Source organism: Capricornis sumatraensis, chromosome 1 (assembly GCF_032405125.1).
Source record: "Capricornis sumatraensis isolate serow.1 chromosome 1, serow.2, whole genome shotgun sequence".
Taxonomy (NCBI): domain Eukaryota; kingdom Metazoa; phylum Chordata; class Mammalia; order Artiodactyla; family Bovidae; genus Capricornis; species Capricornis sumatraensis.
Window position 1 is genome coordinate 176,015,806 of NC_091069.1, and position 20,138 is coordinate 176,035,943.

The window sequence follows — 20,138 nt, forward strand, 5'->3', positions numbered from 1 at the left end:
AGAAAACAGAAAGTAGAGGGGGAAAAAAATCATCACTGAAATAATTCAAGATTTCTTAGAACTAAAAGACATAAGCTATCAGAAAGGACCCACCAGTGCCCAGTGTAACATAAACAGAACCTCATGATAACGTATCATTTTGAAATTTTGGAAAACTGGGGGCAAGAAGAACTTCCTTCTAACTCACTGTTACAAATAAAGGATTATGAATCAGAAATAACTTTAGACTTCTCCCTGGTAATACTAGAAGCAATGAGATAAACAGTCAGAAATCTAAGATAAAATAATTTCCAACCTAAAATTTGATACCCAGCCGAATGATCAGTCAATTATAAGCACAGGAAAAAGAATTTTGAGACATAGAAAATCTCAAACAATTGATCTCCCATGTGCTCTTCTTCCACAAGAAATTACTAGAAAATGACCTCTATTAAAATGAGAGAGCAGACTAGGATGGCGTGGTGTTCAGAAACAGGAGATCCAACAGAGAAGAAAGATGAAGGAAGGTGAACAGAGATCCTGGGATGACAGCCATGGCAGCAGTAGAGGGTGACCACCCAGACTGAAGCAGTGTGACTAAGGACGCTGTAAGCCATCATCACCAAGATCCCCACAGCTGCCACACCTAGTTTTCAACCTGAGGTCAGAACATCAGCATGAACCATCTCGGAGCCTTAGCTGTGTTTGGCTCATCTTGACCACAAACTTGGCCACGACGTTGCTGGTCTTTTTCTTTCATACTGCTGCTTCAGCCCCCAGAACTGCTCTGTTTTCACTTACTCCTGAGGTCTAGAGGTAGGCAACGATGGATTTAGATGTAGAAATAAAAAGCAGCTCAGTCCTCCAAGACATCCCTTCAGGTATTTAGTACATGACCCATCTAACAACTGTGAGAAAGGCAGGCACCTAACGTCAGACAGTGATTACTTCTGCTGGGGCAGGAGGGACATGTACTTTCTGATTGCTTCCTTCCAGGACTAGCAATCTTCTGATTCTTAACCTAGGACTAGAAGACATTTTGCTATTCTTTAACAAGAACATATGTTTTTTATACATTCTTCTATATGCAAGATATATTTTAGAATAAATTAAGAAATCAATTCTAATGTAAATGTTAGAAGCAGGAATATTTTGCCACCTGTTTAGGGGTAAACTACCCCCTCAATGTTCTTTCTCTGTAAAGTCCTGCACTTTATTCACAGAGAAAAACATAACTGTTTACCTTATGAAGTAATATCTCCATTTGTGAGATCTGAGTATATTTTCTGTAAAGACTTTGAGAATCTCCTTGAATTTTCACAAAAAATCTAATTGAAGACCAGATTAAATTGAAGACCAGAAGTTCCCCATCTCTGGCTTAAGGTCTAAGTCTAGGGTTCAATCCCTGGTCAGGGAACCATCCTGCACGCCATGCAGCATGGCCAAAATACAAAAACAGACACACACACACATAAAAAACAGTTTGCGTTCTGGAACTAGACTATCTGGGGTGACTGTCAACGCTACTAATGCTGTAACCTTAAGCAAGATCTCTCTCACAACCTCAGTTTCCCCAATTGTAAAACAGAAATAATACCACCTACCTCTCATTGGAAGAAGTAAATGAATTAACACATGTGAATTACATGAAACAATGCCTGACATATATTTTAAGTGCTCAGTAAAGACTAGGTGCTATTATTTTCATAAAGATAAGCAACTATTTTACTATGTGTGGCAACCAACCATCTTTCTACAAAAGAAGCTATTTCCATCAAAAGGTCCATGAGTACCGGCCCTTGCTGTGGTCAGTCCCTCTCTCCATGGACTCCTGGCACTCCACTACTATCACTATCTTCTAATGACAACACTTTATGACACTATCTTTATGACAACACTCAGGACTGAGACGTGGTTCCCTAGAAGTGGCAGACTTAACTTGCAGATGGGCTATCAAACAGCACCGCTGCCTCCTTCACCAACCAGCATCATAAGGGGGTTCCTCTCAGCAGAGCCAACACTTAGATGTGAGCGATGACTCCCTGTAAACACCCAGGGCCACAACAGGGTCTGAGGCAAAGAGCACTGGACCCGGAATTGGGAGCACTGAGTTCCAACTGTGACTCCGTGTGACTCACCTAAGGCCACTCCACTTCTCTCTGCCTGTTTTCTCATGCACAGAATCAAACACATCATTCAGCATTCCCAAGTTCTGGAATTCTCGGTGTGGGTTGGTTTATCCTTAAATATGATACAATTAGTGCAGGGTGGGGGGGAAGGGAGGTCAGTCATGGGGCAGAGAGTCTTCTGAAAACATACCCCATCCTCTAAACCTGACTTCAGAGCTGGTGCTGACTTGCTGTGGGCTTCCATCCTCATGTCTAGGCAGGGCCTGTAACAATGTTATCACTTTTTAAAACATATGCCTAAACTAGTTCCTATTGCAGAAAACTGGCAGGTGCTCAGTTAATAGATTATTCCACCAGACAGTTGAATGCATTGGCCATTGGTCAAAAATGAGGTCATTGCAATCCTATGTGCTATAACTGGAAAAGCCTGATGAGAAACAATTGTCTATTTTGTAACAAATAGGAATCCATATTCTGATCCCCCTAAATTTGCCTTGCTTGGTGTGCGGTTCCGGAGCAAAGGAAGATCATGTTCAAGGTCAAGTTGGCTTTGCTCTTTGATTCATCTGATTGTCCATGCATGTTTCACATCAGCAAATCCCCAACCAGATTCCAGCTGACCTGCTGGAATTTCTGTCTAACATCGCTAGATCCCTGGTCTTTCTCTCAAACCTGCACAGTTGGAAAAAACAAGTCAGAAGACTCTTACCCCAGCCATCTGGACACACACACTCAGGGGATATGTGTAACATGACACCTGTGTGCGTTTCCAAAAAAAAATTTTTTTAAGCCTTTAAGGGACACAGAACTCTTATTACCAGAGGCTGAGGTGTCCTTCCAACAGGCAGGCCAGCAGGCATTCGTAGACACAACTAGCCCTGTGGATTCACAGCAGATAAGACCTGCACTTTGATTTTACTAGTAATTTGTCCACACATTTTCATCAAGTATTTAATGTTGACCTAAGCAAGCATCTCCACTCACTGCAAACAAAAAAATCCAAGAGGAAAACTTTCAAAGCCACAGTTTCTCCTCGGCTGCAACCCTTCCTTCCTTCCTCCTTCCCAAGACGGTCTGACTGAACTTGAACCTGACCCCACCCTGGGCTGGGCTCTCCACGCAGGCATTGTGGTTCCTCCCGCCAGCTGCAGCCTGTGCAGACAGAATACCTGAGACCTCGGCCAAAACAGGAAGGCCGGCGCCTCTCTGAAGGGAGGCCTGGGAGTATCCATCGCCCAGGCGACTGCAGATAAGAGATGAGGGGGCCGGGCTTGCCACACCTCCGGTTATGTCCCAATCAACCCATCTGACCCAGTCAACCCATCTGATTAATTGTTCATTCATTCACGCAACACATGAATTGAGTACCACTGGTTTAAAGCCCTGAGCTAGGGCTTGGGCACAAAGGTGGTTGAAATGAACCCTTATCTCAGGGGCCCCCTTGCTGTGACAGCCACTAAGGTGCCTGGCAACTTGCATGCCTCTGGGGCCCCCAGGGAAGCCTCTGCAATCCCAGCGTAGATCCCTCAGCAGGGTCCCTGAGGCAGTGGAGGGCTTGAGTAGGAGAGTGGGCAGATGATCACCGGCCCAGCCCTCTCCTGGGTCTCACCTCTCCCTTACCACAGAGGGGGCTTGCAGATGCAGGTCCACCTTCCAGTCCCAAGAACACATCTTGTCACAGACTAATGGCAGGCTGGCTGTGGTGAATAAACTTTTCAAGACTAAATCACCAACACCGCCCAATTCTGGATCCTCCAAAAGCCTGCTCATTACCAGTCTGCAATGACGCATGTCTTTAACTAGACAGTAACTGGCTTCTATCTACAATGGCAGAATCTTGTGTTTTACAGAGGGGGATTAGGGCAGTAAAAAGGACCCCAGACTGGGCCAGGAAACCCCCATATAGTAATTCATTCCAAGATCCAGCCATGAATAGAGGTAGAGGGGAGGAGGAAAGGGGATTAGAGGAGGAAACAAGAAAATGAGGGAGGGAAAAAAGGAGTCAGAAAGAGATGGTGGTGTGATGGGTGGGGTGGGGGGGTGGGGTGGATAGCAGGAGAAATCTAAAGAGGCTTAAAATGCTATTCACTGCTTCGCATTCTCTTAATGTCCATCAATTCCAGTAGATGGTTTGATGCTCCCAGCTGGGGTCCTGTGGACCTCATACATTTCTGAAGTAACACAACTTCCCAAGAAATCACCTAAGAAAGTGACTGAAGTCCCCACCCATGCTCGGGTCAGGCTGTCTGAGGCTGACAATGTGGAGGGCAGAGGAATGAACATCCTGGCTCCCAGACTGGCCTCACCCAGCGCTCTCCAGGAAGAAGGGTGGTGCCTGAGGACCAGAGGGGAGTGCCCAGCTATGTAGGGAGCAGCCCCCAGCCCTGACCCACACCAGGCCCTGCCTTGAATTCGGTCCTGGTCAGCTAGCTTGTCTCCTGTCTCTGTCCCTGGCGGCCTTTGGGAACCACATTTTAGCTGCTGCAGCACCTGGTTCCAGCTTCTGATCTTGCCTCACAGTCCTCCACCTCATCTCCTGCTTCCCCAGCAAGCTCTGAGCCCTCATAAAGGCCCAAGTGGGCTCACAGAGGCTGGCAGGGCCTCAGAACCCCTTGATCCACAGGAGAAGGGGAGCAGTAGAGAATTCTTGGTGGAAGAGAACATTCCTACCACTTTCCTCCCAGGCTATGCCCAGAAAAGCACCATGGAGCAGCACTTTGGAGCCCAAGCTCTGAGTTCGAAGCTTAGCTGAGCCACTGACTTTGCAGCCTCAGTAAAGCTGCACAACCTCTCAGGACTTTAACTTCCTCATCTATAAAATTGGGATCACCATCTGACCCAAAGCACTAGGCTGTTTCAAGAATAAAATAAAATATATGTGAAGTGTCTGACCCAGAGCTGGTGCTCATTACCTCCATACACACAAACAAGCAGGTTCTGCCACATGAGTGCTGGTCAAGGGAGACACAGAGGAAGGAAGGATAAGTCCTTGTTCTGGGGCTAAGAGCTCCTGTCCCTGCCCTGAGCCCATTCCCAGAGCAGTGAGATCTTCAGACCGGTCTCCAGGATTCTGCCACCCTGAGCAAGTAAGGTCTTGGCCCATCACATTTGGTTTTTATTTCACTGAGAACAGAGCCGAGCCTACATGAGCAGGGTTCTCAACCCTGGCTACATGTGGGATCATCCAGAACACTTGAAAATACACATCAACGGGCTCGTCCCAGCTGTGCTGATCCACTTGGTCAGGGATCCACTTGGGGCCGGGGATTCTTTTTTTTTTCCCCACAAGGATCTCCCAGTGTTTCTAATGTGCAGGCAGGGTCGAGAACCCCAGGGACAGAGGCTGGGAAACTCATTTAAAGAACTCATCAGCAGGGCTGAGAAGACATTGTTCTCTCTCAACTGGACCAGGAAGGGGGCTGGGTACTGAGGCCTGAGTTCTTGGAAATTGTTTCACCTCTCTGGGCCACTGTCCCTGCATCTGTGACATGGAGAAAACAGCCCTGCCCAGCCTCCCCTACAGGGTTACCTGTGAGGGTCACGCGATACGGTGTGTGTACTGCGCCACCTCATAAGTGAGACACCAGGACCTCACAAACCACTTGACATCAGGTTTCCTCCTGGTCCCTCCGTAAGCAGAGAGTAAAGGCTGAGGGAGCCGCCCTGGGACAGGGCTCCCCAGAGCGGACAGCCAGAATCACGACTCCACACAGAGGCCATCCTGGGTACTGCAAGGCCCTTCCAGGCAGCCCTTCCTCCCCAGGGCTGGAAAACCCTTCCGCTTTCCAGCAAGGGCACGAAGCCCTGCGGAGGAAGAGGAGCCCGCCAGGAAGTTGGGAGGGCAGGACGATGCAACAGGGTCATGGGGGCAGCTGGGCAACTGTCTTCATCTCAGGAGGAGAATGGGGGCCCAGGGAAAGGGGGGCCCTGGGCTGAAGTTCCAGGGTAAGGGTGTCCCCACACGGGCTATCATCACTGCAGGAGGGCTAAGAGGCTGCAGTATGGTGTCACTATCTCACACTCAACGTACTTGTTCCTGCACACTTACTCAATGTCTACTACCTGCCAGGACCTTAAGACCACCCAGGAAGACCCCAAACCTCTCTTCAGTAGCCACAAGTCCAAGCCAACAGTGAGTTCCAGAGAACCGCAGAGGCATGGGTGTGCTCATTACACCCTGAGTGGAACAGGGAACAGTCACCTGAAGAGTTTCTGGGGTGAATTCTTAAGGAAAGAATATACATCTTTAGCCTACTCACTTTGTATGTTTGGAATTTTGTCAGAGAGTTTGTTTTTTTTTTAAATCCCGAACAGCGAAAATTGTCTCTTCTGGTGAAATTAATTTCCATCTTAACAAATACAGCTCTGTTGGCTTCAAAATCGGCACGCCCTCCCCAAACAACTTCCACCCATCCCAGAGCTTCACCTACTCGTCCGCACCTCTTATGACTGGATCGCCAGATCTTCACTCACCTCTTACATTCCCACGCCCCTCACCGCCCCCGCCGCGCCCCCCCCGCACCCCGGCCCTGCTCCTGCCAGATCCCGTGCAGGACACCACTAGTCAGCCAGCCCGGGGGTCAGCCTTGTCTCTTCCGCCTGCACCGCCTCTCACCATCTCTCCTTCACCGGCCCCTCCCCCACAGCAGAGGGCTGCATCACCATTACTTTTCTGGGTTACCAACAACAGCCTCTCAAATCCGGTTTCTGCCTCCATTCTGCACCCCTTTTCTCAAGCCACTGGTCTTCTAAAATATAACAATGCTATCACATTTCCCAGAGTCTCAAGGAAAGCCCAAGTCCCTTGGCGCAGCAGACAAGGCCTTTGGTGAGCTGGCACTGCCTGTTCCCCACCACCCCCAACCCCAGGCACCCTCGCTGTATACTCTCTTGGGTCTTTGTATAAGCTTCCCTCCCTGTAAGATTTCTTTCCTTCTCTTCTTCTAAACCCTGTATTCCTGCAGCAATTAGCTCAGGGGGAATCTCTTTTCCTGACTCTCAGGCTGGGTTGAGAGCCCACCACAACCCCAGGTTCCCTTTGTAAACCCCTGTCATGGTACTTTCCACAACTTAGTAACGGCTTACTTATCTGAGTCTCTGGTGACACTGTGAGCAATTAAAATGAATGAAATGGTAAATATCATAACACAGATAAATCTCACAAATACCTTGGGTGAAAAAAGCCAACTGCAAAATAACTCATTCATCCACAATTATTTATCAGGTGAAAGGATCCATGCAGTATGATTAAAGGTACATACAATCTTCAAACACTAAACAACCACAGAAATCCATTGTGGCTGTCTACAGACGGTAGAAAAATTAAAATGTACAGGCAGGACATGCATCAGCCTCAGGCACGTGGTTGCCCGGGGGAGAAGAGGGAGGTCGTAAAAGTGCAGCTTAAACTATGTTTGTAACGCTTCATTTATTTTTATTTTTAATAGAGATCTGAAGCAAACCTGGCAAAATATTATCCATGAAATTCAGGGTGTGAATAGACGAGCATCTGTTATATTATTTCCTGTATATTTGAAGTATTTCATCAGCACATTTAAAAATCTTTAATGAGGAACCAGAGTCGCAAATGCCCTCATGAATATCCCTCAGGGTCTGAGCAGACTGCTGCAGCCTCTTACCTCAACCGAACTCCCTCAGCCTGCCTGCCCCACTGAGCTGGGCAGGAAGGCGACCTGGATATGTAAACATTACTTTTATTCTCATTTTTACCAATGAGAAAACCAGGCTCAGAACATCTGACCTTGCTCAGACCACACAGGCTCCCAGATTTTGGACCATATCATCTGCTTATACTCTCTCCCCTATTTCACCCAAGAGCAAGAACTTAGGTTAAAGGAAAATGGTAAAGAGAATTCTAGAAATAGAAACAGTTGCATTCATCTGTATTTATAAACCAGTATATATTAAGGGGAAGAAGAGGGTTCAGAGAAGGGCAAAGCTGGAGGTACAACCAAATGAGTAACTTAGGGCTTACTGAATGAAATAATGAAGCTTATTGACTGAAAACCAAATGGGTTTGGATTTTGTCCTATAGGCAACAGACAGCTACTGAAGATGTTTAACCTGGGGAATGACACAAGCAAAGCGCTGTTTTAGGAAAGATAATCTGGCTTCAACACACAGGAGATGTCAGCTGCCTATAGGCAATGGATGAGAAGATTTTGGAGGGATAAAGTTAGATTTAGAAGTCATCTAAGCAGCCCACATAAGAAATGACATCTGCTGATCTAAGGTAAGAGCTGTGAGACTGAAAAAGATAGGAGGATTTAAGCTAGACACAGAAATAAAAGTTAACACTAACTTTCCAGGCTTGGGGAAATTCAGAAGATTAGCTAATTATTTGTTTATTGTTTTGGGGGGAGAGAGTAAGGAGGAGAAGATAAATAAAAAGAGGAGAAAGAAACTGAGTAGCTCAGCCTGCTTCTGTCTCAGTCAAGGTGATGCTCAGACATCCAGGGAGTTGGCACTGTGGAGCTGAGCTCAAGGAAGTTGGAGAAGCTGGTAAGAGCCACCCAGGCTTCAGTGATGCGGGAAGGCTCCCCGAGGAAGAGCACAGAGAGAAGCACTGACTGCACAGAATGGACCCTGGGCCCACTGTCCACAGCAGGGGGCAGGAAGACTAAGAGGAGAGTAAGACAATGCTGTGTCCTAGAAGAAACAGGAAGAGACCGTTTCCAATCAGCACAGACTGAAGGTGTGTGTCCCCCGCCCCCAAATCCACATGCTGAAACCTGACCCTCAACATGATGGTGTTAGGAGGCGAGGCCTTTGGGAAGTGATTAAAGCTGGAGTTCCAGCTCATGGAGCAGGAACCCTCGGGAATGGGATCTGTGCCCCTATCAAGGAGACCCCAGAGAGCTTGCTTACTCTCCCTCCATGTGAGGACACAGTGAGAAGACAGCGGTCTATGAAGCAGGAAGCAGGCCTGCACCTCAGTACCTGGGACTTCCAGCCTCTGGGCCTAGAGAAATAAACACCTGCTGTTTAGAAGTCTACAGTCTATGACATTTTGATACAGCAGCCTGAATAGGCTGGGACAGTGGTCAGTGGCCCAACAGGGGTCAAGAATAAGAAATGAGCAATACTTCTGGATTTAGAGATTGAGAAGTCAGTCGGACCTCAGAGAGAAGAATTTCACAGACAGCAGAGTCAGGCGTGTTGGACCCACTCCCTCTATAGCTCCTGAGAAGTGGCTGTGGCCTTCCCTGTAGGCACAACCCCCTCTCTCACCAAGCAGTACCAGCTCCCACCTGCCGCTCAGCTCAAGGCACCTGCTGGCCGCTGCTGTGCTCCACCGAGCGAGCCACCCTGGTGGAGAGGGCCAAGGCAGACCAGCGTTTGCAATGTGGGCCCACGAGTGGAAGGCACCACACCGCCAGGCCTGGCAACAGTCTTCCTAGATTACCAAAAAGTTAGGCTTGGAGATGCACCATTTCAGTTTTAAATGCAGAACAAAGAATTAAAATGTGCCACATGTCACTTTATTTTCTAAAATGTATTTCAATCTGCCCGACTTATCCAGCAATAAAATCATTTTGGCATGACACTCATCTCACACAAATGAAAATATAATCCAAGAAAATGGCATTGTAGAAGCTTTAAGCCAAACAAATGCTTGGGAGTACCTTGTTTAAATTAAGTTGTCATGCTATTTAGCTTTGTATAGTAATGGAACTCTGCACTGTGCAATGATGCATGTTTCGCAAGAGACAGACTGGGAGGTGGGAAAGGAAGAGGGTTCGTGCTGCCAACCTGCAGGCTAGGGAGTCGGGAGGTGAGGAAAGGGAGGCGGTGACGAATGCACTGTCATGGGAAGTTTAGACAAGAAATGAGAGCTACAACGCAGCGGCTTGAGATGCAAGGCTGAGACAGGACATAGTGACCTGGGTGGAGAGGACGAGCCAGGTGAAAGACATCAGACTGAGGGCAAGTCTGCATCCTGACCATGAGGCCTCCAGTGCCACTCCTCCTCTCCACCCTGCTCCCAGGACTGTGGCAGTCAGGCATGCCCCTGGCAGGACACTGGAGAACTTTCTAGAGAATACGAACTGCGCCAGAGGAGAGACCTACAGAAACTGACATTTGGGAGACCTCTGATGAAACAGCCCCATCTGCCACAGGGTCACCCGACAGTGATGCCCCCCTGCCAACCACCACTCTGCACAGAGAACTTCCAATCAGCATTTCAGAAGCCTCATTATTAAACACAAAGAAATGACCAAGGACTATAAGAAAGCACTGAAGGACGCTTCCAGCAATTATCACAGAGAACAAAAGAGGATACAACAGAATAAAGCAGCCTGGAAAACCAGGTGATGTAGACAGCAAAGGGAAATTTCAAAAGAAAATAAAACCTCTATAGGTTGAAGGAGTCAAAAGGAGATACGATATCCATAAAACAAGAATAAGATATGCTTTTAAAATTAACAGAGAACAACAAAGAGCTCTTGGAAATTAATGGACAAAACAAAAAAATTCAGTTAAAAGGTTGCAAATAAAAGTGAGGAACTCTCCCATAAAGTAGGAAGGAAAAAAGGAATAAACTGTAAGGAAGATTAGAAATACAAGAGGTGGTTCAAACTAGGCACCCCACCATCACACTAGCCAGAAATTAAGAAAATTTAAAAAGGAAAGCAAACAAAAACAGACCGAGAAAACAAAGGAGAAGAAACTGTCACAGAAATTGCTGAAAATTCCAGATGGAAAGGGCCCCTGCTTGCCTGTCTTGGTGCTGAGTCATATTTGACTCTTTGAGTGCCCAATTAATAAAAAATTTCATTATATTAACTGTAAAACTCAGGGTAAAGGGAAGATCCTAAGCACTCTGAGGAGAAGAAACAGGTTACCAAGAGCAGAAATCAGAATAGCACCAACCTCCGAGATGTCACTGAAGGATAGAAGGTGGAGCAACGACTGCAAACTTCGGAGACTGTGATTCGTGTTTACTTCCCCATACGAAGCAATTCTCTGGCAGTTCAGCTCTGTGTCCTACAGTTCAGTTTAATTCTGACACTGTCTACCCAGAGAGAGTATCATATCCCACAACTCAGGGCTCTGTCCTACAAGACTGCCTGCTCCCCTTCAGATGGCCCTCCCAAGTCCAGGCTGTCCCCTGTACTTCTGAGCTACAGGCTACAGATTGGAGGTTCCAAATATCCCCTCCTTGGGTTCAGTTAGCTTGCTAGAGTGACTCACAGGACTCAGAGAAATAGGTTTCTTACTAGATCACCGGTTTATTACAAAGGGATATAACTGAACAACAGTCAAATGGAAGAGATGCACAGGGCAAGGTATGGAGCGTCCATGCTCTCTGGAAGCCACTCTCTCTTCATCTTCATGTGTTCACCCACCCAGGAGCTCTCCACACCTAGCCCTTTAAGGTTTTTATGACAGTTTCACTACCCAGGCATGGTTGATTAGATCCTTGGTCACTGGGGTTTGAGCTCAATCTCCAACCACTCTTCTCTTCCCTGAGGTGGGGGAAGGAGGGTGACTGAGAGGTCCAACCCTGAAACCACAAGGTTGGCTCCATTAGCAACCAGCCCCCATCCTGAGATGCCTTCCATAAGTCATCTAATTAACACAAAGACACCTTAGAGTTCTCATCACTGCAAATTCTAAGGATTTTAGGGGCTCCATGCCAGGAATGAATGAAGACCACATCTATCTATCTATATCTCTACATAATTATAGATCACAGTATTACAAAAGGGAAAATGATTTTCAGCCTAGATTTTTACATCTCCTGTCAATCACATGTGAAAGTGGAAAAGTAACATATCCCATCACAGATAAAAGAGGATGACCTGGGATACAGATGACAGGAACCAACACCTGGGAACAGGGAATGCAAGTGCCAGTACAACAGCTATGACCCAGGCCTGAGACTGTCCATCCAGAAGGACGATGAAGAGGGAGTCTCCACGAGGAAATGGAACAAAGGGAGCACAGGAGAAAATGCCTGGTAGGTATCTGAAAGTGCTATGTGGCGAGCTTTTTAAAATAGTGGTGATCACCTAGAAAATCAGGCAAATGAAAAAAATGGAAGGTACTGGATTGACTGGTGGCCTGCAAAAGATGTCCACATCCTACTGCTGGAAACCTGTGACTGTGACCTTATTTAGAAAGACAAAAGATCTTTTCAGATATAATTAAGACAATGGCACCCCACTCCAGTACTCTTGCCTGGAAAATCCCATGGACGGAGGAGCCTGGTGGGCTGCAGTCCATGGGGTCACGAAGAGTTGGACACGAGTGAGCGACTTCAGTTTCACTTTTCACTTTCATGCATTGGAGAAAGAAATGGCAACCCACTCCAGTGTTCCTGCCTGGAGAATCCCAGGGATCGGGGAGCCTGGTGGGCTGCCGTTTATGGGGTCGCACAGAGTCGGGGATGACTGAAGTGACTTAGCAGCAGCAGCAGCAGCAGCAAGGCTCTTGAGGTGAGATCATCTTGGATTAGCCAGGTTGGACCTATTTCCAATGACAAGCTGGCCTTACAAAACACATACAGAGCACAGACAAGGGGAGGAGAAGGCCATGTGAAGACAGAGGCAAGATGAGAGTGGTATGGCCACAAGCCAAGGCACTCCTGCAGCCATCAGAAGTGGGACGAGGCAGGACGCATTCTCCTCCATTGCCTTTGAAGGGTATGCAGCCCTGCTCGATTTCAGATGCTCAGCCTGCAGAGCTGGAGGCGAGTACACTCCTGCTGTTTTAAGTCACCAAGTTGTAATTCATTAAAGCAGTTCTAGGAAACTAATACATGGAGTAAACTTAATTTTAGGAAAAGTTGAAAAATATACAAAAAGCAATCAGAATACACAATGTGACTCAAATTTAATATATTTTATAAACATTAATACTAAAAGAAAAAAATGACATGTTAGGAAAATTTTTTCAACATATAACAGACATTGTCTAGCACTAACATAAAGCTAAATAAATATCTGCTTTATGTTGAATTAATTGTTAAGGTAGAAGAGCTATAATATTGGGTTAGTAAAAGAGTTCCTTTGAGTTTTTCCATAACATCTTACAGAAAAACCCAAACGAACTTTTTGGCCAACCCAATACATTAAAAGGTAAGACAATCTAAAGGAAAAATAAGAGTACAGATAATGCAAAGATAAAGAAATACAAGTGGCAATTAAAAAAATGAATAAAATTATCCTCAGTAATGACTTAAGGAAAATTTCAAAAAGATCACAATTTTTGCCCAACACATGGCAGAAATTCAAAAGACTGAACATATCCAATACTGTCAAGAGTATGGGGAAGAACTCTTATATACTATTACTAGGTGTTCAGAAAGGAACAACATTATTACAAGGCCATTTGGTAGTACCTAATAAAATATTCAATGTGCTTCATCTTTGTCCTATGAGTTCTATCGATGAGACTTGATCCTCCAGAAATAATCCTGCAAATTTTGTACAAGGATATTCATGTTGGCAACATGTAATAACAACAAACTGTGAAAACCTAAATATCTATCAATAAATTAATGTTTTATATGGATATGGAATACTCTGCAGGTGTCATAAAAGAACAAGGGAATCCTAAATGTACTGCCATTGCAGGGTGTCTGTGATATATTATTGGGTGGGAAAGGAAGTGCAGCAAAACAATATAGAATTACATTTTTACAAAGAACTACATTTACATGTTTATGTATGTAAACATGTGTATGTATGCTTGTACACGTATAGAAAATAGACTGGAAAGATATTCACAGTCTCCCTCTGGGAATGGGAGTGGGAGAATGGAGTAAGGGGAAAATATTTTCACTTTTTACTTTATATTTCAAAATTTTTTTTAATTTACAACATAAAACATTAACTTTGTCTTTGAAATAAAAGGAAAAGTAAAATTTGACAACTGTATTTGTTTTCTGATTTTAAAATTAACTATTGTGGTTTTGAAATGTGTCTGCAAATCCTTTGACACTTCTCCATTCAAAAGGTAAGAAACTAAATCCCCTCCCTTTGAATGAGGGCCAGACTAAGTCACTCACTTCTAACAGTTTGTGGTAAAATTGCTGCTTTGGGATTTCTGAGGCTAGATCATAAAAAGGATGGCTCTCTCTTGCACACGCTCTCTCTTGCTCATTCTCTCTCTTGTCTGTCCTTGGGGAATCCAGTTACCTCATGACTCGAGGACACTCAAACAGCTCTTTGGAAAGGACCACATGGAGAGGAACTGAGGCCTCCTGCCAGCAACCAATACCAACTTGCCACCCAGATCCTCCAGCTCCAGCTAAGCTTTAATAAGTCTGCAGTCCCTGAACCTCATGAGAAAACCTGAGCCAGAACCATCAACCAAACCATACCCAAATTCCTGGCCCACAGAAAAGGCAAGAAATAATAAATGCTTATTGTTGCTTTGCGCCACTAAATCTGGGGGTAATCTGTTAAGCAACAATAAATAACAAATATCTACCAATCTCCCTCTGGAGAGCAGAGTGGGGAAATGGATGGTGTTTGTCTTTTTTTTTTTTTTAAGTTTTACCTTTTTTCTTTATACATTTATGATTGTTTGGCTTTTTAAAGTCATTTATGTTGAAAGAAAGAGAAACAAAGACTTTTAAGCATATTTTAAAAAGTTGTTTTTCCTGACCTTAAAAATAACACTACTGAAAAAGGACAAAGTTGGAGGACTGACATTACCCACCTTCAAGACTCACTATACAGCTATAAGAATCCAAAAAGAGGGATACTGGAAAAGAGATAAGTAGAGCAAGGAAACAGAATAAAGGGCCCAGGAACAGACCCATGCAAATACAGTCAACTGATCTTTCGCAAAGGATCAAACACAGTTCAGTGAAGATAGGATAGTCTTTTTAACAAATGGTGCTAGAACGACTGGACATCCACATGCCAAAAAAATTGAGATACTCAGCTTATACATTCCACAAAAATTAACTCAAAATGGATCACAGACCTAAATGTAAAACACAAAATTATAAACCTTCTAGAAGATAACATAGATAATCTAGGTGACCTTGGGTTTAATAGTGAGTTTTTAAATACACCACCAAGACCATGATCTGAGAAAGAAGGAAAAACTAACGTTAGACTTCATTACAATTAAAAACATCTGCTCAATGGCACCCTACTCCAGTACTCTTGCCTGGAAAATCCCATGGACGGAGGAGCCTGGTGGGCTGCAGTCCATGGGATCGCCAAGAGTCGGACGCAACTGAGCAACTTCACTTTCACTTTTTACTTTCATGCATTGGAGAAAGATATGGCAACCCACTCCAGTGTTCTTACCTGGAGAATCCCAGGGACGGGGGAGCCTGGTGGGCTGCTGTCTATGGGGTCGCACAGAGTTGGACACGACTGAAGCGACTTAGCAGCAGCAGCAGCTCTACAGAAGCCTATGTTAAAAGAATGAAAAGACAAGCCACAGCCTGGGAAAAATATTTGCAAAATATATATCTGATAAAGGATCCAAAATATACAAAGATTTCTTAAAACTCAATGATAAGAAAACAACCCAAAAAATAGGCAAAAGACACCTCACCGAAGAACATATACAGATGTCAAATGAGCATATGAAAACAGGCTCAATATCATATTCTTGCTGCTGCTAAGTCGCTTCAGTCATGTCTGACTCTGTGCGACCCCACAGACGGCAGCCCACCAGGCTCCCCCGTCCCTGGTATTCTCCAGGCAAGAACACTGGAATGGGTTGCCATTTCCTTTTCCAATGTATGAAAGTGAAAAGGGAAAGTGAAGTCACTTAGTTGTGTCTGACTCTTCACGATGCCATGGACTGCAGCCTACCAGGCTCTTCCACCCTTGGGATTTTCCAGGCGAGAGTACTGGAGTGGGTTGCCATTGCCTTCTCATATTCTTAGGGAGCTGCAAATTAAAACAATAGATATCAATATGCCCCTTCCAGAATAGCTAAAATCCAAGAAACTGGCACCACCAAATGCTGATGAGGATGTGGAACAATAAGAACTCTCATTTGTTGCTACTGTGAATGCAAAATGCTACAGCCGCTTTGGAAGACAGTCTGGCAACGTCTTACAAAGGTCTTACCATATGACCTAGCAACCATGCTCCTACGTACTTATTCAAATGGGCTTAAACATTATATCTTCATAAAAACCTTCACACAAGTGTACACAGAAGTCTTATTCATAATTGCCAAAATTGGCAGTGACAAAAATGTCCTTCAATAGGTGAATGGACCAAAAGAAAAACAAACCTCAAAATACACAAACAAGTCTGTAGTATACCTACTCAATGGAATATTATTCAGTAATAGATATGAGCTATCAAGGCACAAAAATACACGGAGAAACCTTGAATGCTTAGTGTAAAAAGGCAGGCTGAAAAAGCTGCATACTGTATGATTTCAACTATATGGTACTCTGGGAGAGGCAAAATATAGAGGTACTGAAAAGATCAGTGAATTCATTAGGTTGCCAGGAATTCAGGAGTAGAGATAGAAGGAAATGAAATAGATGGAATATTTCAGGCATTAAAACTATTCTGCATGATACTGTAATGATGCATGCATGCATGCGTGCAAAGTCACTTCAGTCGTGTCCAACTCTTCGTGACCCAGCGGACTATAGACCTCCAGGCTACTCTGTCCATGAGATTCTCCAGGTAAGAATACTGGAGTGAGTTGCCATGCCCTCCTCCTAATGATGGATACATATCAATATATATTTGTCAAAACCTATAGAACTATAAACACAAAGGATGAACCCTCATCTAAACCATGGGCTTTAGTTAATAAAATGTGTCACTATTGGTTCCCCAGTGATAACAAGCATACTGATGCAGGGTGTCATAGGGGAAACCAGTAGGGAAAGGAGACAGAAAGGATATGGAGACTTCTGTTGCATTGCGTAGTACACATGCTCAGTTGTATCCAACCCTCCAACCCCATGGACAGAAGCCCGCTCAGCTTCTCTGTCCACGGAATTTTCCAGACAAGAATACTGGAGTGGGTTGCCATTTCTTCCTTCAGGGGATCTTCCCAACCCAGAGATCAAACCCATGTCTACTGCGGCTCTTGCATTAGCAGGTAGATTCCTTACCCCGAGCCACTTGGCAATCCAGGGACTTCTGTACTATGTGCTGCTGCTGCTGCTGCTAAGTCGCTTCAGTCATGTCTGACTCTGTGCGACCCCACAGACAGCACCCCACCCAGCTCCCCCACCCCTAATTTTCTATAAACCTAAAACTGCTCCAAAAACTAAAGTCTGTTTTTTTTTTTTAAGTAGCACTAACCCTGGGTGTTCTTTGGAAGGAATGATGCTAAAGCTGAAACTCCAGTACTTTGGCCACCTCATGCAAAGAGTTGACTCATTGGAAAAGACTCTGATGCTGGGAGGGATTGGGGGCAGGAGGAGAAGGGGACGACAGAGGATGAGATGGCTGGATGGCATCACAGACTCGGTGGACGTGAGTCTGAGTGAACTCCGGGAGATGGTGATGGACAGCGAGGCCTGGCGTGCTGCGATTCATGGGGTCGCAAAGAGTCGGACACGACTGAGTGACTGAACTGACTGACTGAACCAATTGAAGGAAAAGTTGAAATAAGATAATACAGCCGCCTATAACCTCAGCAGAAGACCACTGTTAACACCTGGGCTTAGTTCCCTCCAGTCGCTTTTCCAGTTTGTTTGTTTGTTTGTTTTAATGTCTATGCGTACATCATTTTTTCTTTTTTTTTTTTTTAAGAGTTGCAATCATTCTGCGAAATCCATTCTGAAGGTTTATGGTCTAGTTTCAGTTCAGATTTTTAACTGCAAAGAAAGTAGCCCATATAAAACACTAGTGATACCAAAAACAGTTTCTAGAGGGGCCAGTTGCTATGGGAATGATTGAAAATAAATTTCATTTCACACTACACCCTGGTAATGTACTGACCAGAAGGAAAGAGAAATACTGGGAGTAAGTCAGAAGGGTAGCCAAGAAAACTTCTAATCAGGAAGGCAAATACTTCAGCCTACTGAAGTTTCAAAGAAGCCAGTAGCATCACTTTGCAATTTAACTACTTATGCTCTTTCAGCAACCATATCAATGTGGGGAAATGACCCAGGCAAAGCGGCTGGAATACATTCTCTCTCTTCTTTACTGACAGTTTGATGGCCAAACAGCCAGCAGGTCTCTCTCAGGATGTGGGCTGTCTCAGCAGCATGGTGCAAAGCCAGGAAAAAAAAACAAAACACTCCTTCTCTCCAAAGGAGATGCTGCAAATGTTCGGGAAGCTCCAAAGCTCAGGCTAGAGGTGATCAGTCTTTACACTGCATTGGCCCTTAGCACTGAAGTGGGCCCTGGGTGTCCCGCACTGTACAGGGGTTAACACTTTAGATGCTGGATCATGGGGCAGTCTGGAGGTTCTGGGGGATGGACCAGGAGGCCAAAGGGTAGGGGGCATTCCAGGAACTCAGGCGAGTGACTATTTTCCCACAAATGAATCTTAACATATGAAAAACCAAAAGGCTAGATAAGGGTGTTCCAACTGATTTCTCACCTTCCCACAACCAACACTTTTATGAAAGACGAGACTGTTTAGAATACACCCCAGGGGCAGCCTTGAAGGGAAAAAGCAGAGCCAATACCACAGACAGACGGTGGTACTGTTCCCATCTCAGGGAAGAGCACAGCTTTACCATCAAACAGATCCATTTCATACTCGGCTCTGCCAAGTGTTACTATAAACTATATAATCCTCACTTTCCTCATCTGTAAAAGGAGTGTAATGGTTTCTCCTCCGTGAGTTTATGATAATGAGATAAGCACTGGGAGGTGCTAGCCAAAATGCCTGGCACAGAAGTGCTCATACGATATAGTGCCGTCGCCACCACTGCCATTAGAGATAGCTGGTCTCTGCTCCTGATTCCTTTCCTTTTTCTTTGTTAACACAGCTGGGGGCTCCATAGCCCTCTCTCTGTCCATATTCCAACACAGATGTCCAGTCACTATTGCCGTAAAAAATACAAAGTCCCCAAAGTGTGAAATATCAGGCAGTCATCTTTTTCCTACAGCATCCGAGGAACAGTTCTCTATTCTGGAGAGAAACAAAGACTTCTGACGCCAAGCCGTCCCAAATCACAAAGCGATTGATACAGTTATGGACATTTTGGGTAACAGACTCTAACTCAAACATAGGAACTAGGATTAGAGTTGCCAGGCATCATCAAGGCTGCAGAAAACCCGGGATTAAACAGTGATTGATTGATTACCAATATATGACACAATTTCCAAATGGTGCAAAAGAATATCCAGCTGTTTGCTTTCTTTCTTTAAGCTTAGTGGATTCATATTTTTGTTTTTAAAAAATCAATATTGAAAACTATAGATAATCAAACATACATCTGTCTGCATTTCCCAGAAATGACAATTGTTAACATTTGTTATGTTCGAATCAAGTCCTTTTTTAAAAAAAAAATAAGACAGATAAAATCTATTACCTTCCCTACTCCCAAATCTGTTTATCTACAATTCCTATCAAGAATTTATCTTTGTCTAATCCAGTTCTACTTTATTCTTTCCCTTATCTAAATTTTCTTTTTTTCTAACAGAAAGCAAATTTAAAAAAACAATGTACAAGGAAAGATGTCTGTGTGAAGAGAAGCTGCACCAGGACATACTCTCACCTGCTCCAGGCACCCCACACACTCACTGCAAGTAAAGGCTATCAGGGGTTATTCTGCATCTCAGACCTACCAACACCTAGGAAGCAGTGCAGACCCCCCTAAGGCCTGCGACTGAACTCCCAAAGGCTTACCTGGGTCCAGGTGCGTGAAAGAGCCCACCACAAAGTCCAGGGTGGACACGGCGAGCAGGAGCAGAAGCAGCAGCTGGAGACGGATTATCCATTTGACACCTGCTAGGTTAATCCCCAGCAAGGCCAGAAGCACAGCGACTGAAATTCCTCGCACGGCCCAGATATTCCTGAGACTCAGCAGATCCGAGACGGATTCAGCGAAGCCGGTGATGTACATGGCACCTGCAACACACTGACAGGCATCTC

At 44.9% G+C, this 20,138-nt stretch overlaps 1 protein-coding gene across 1 annotated transcript in view; it reads right to left on the reverse strand.

The window, feature by feature from the left end:
- SLC12A8 (solute carrier family 12 member 8) overlaps window positions 1–20,138 on the reverse strand; it is a 149,343-nt gene that overhangs the window by 85,405 nt on the left and 43,800 nt on the right. The window contains exon 8 of the mRNA XM_068968511.1: window positions 19,893–20,124. Within this exon, the coding sequence (XP_068824612.1) occupies window positions 19,893–20,124 (232 nt within the window). The remainder of the gene's footprint in view (window positions 1–19,892; window positions 20,125–20,138) is intronic.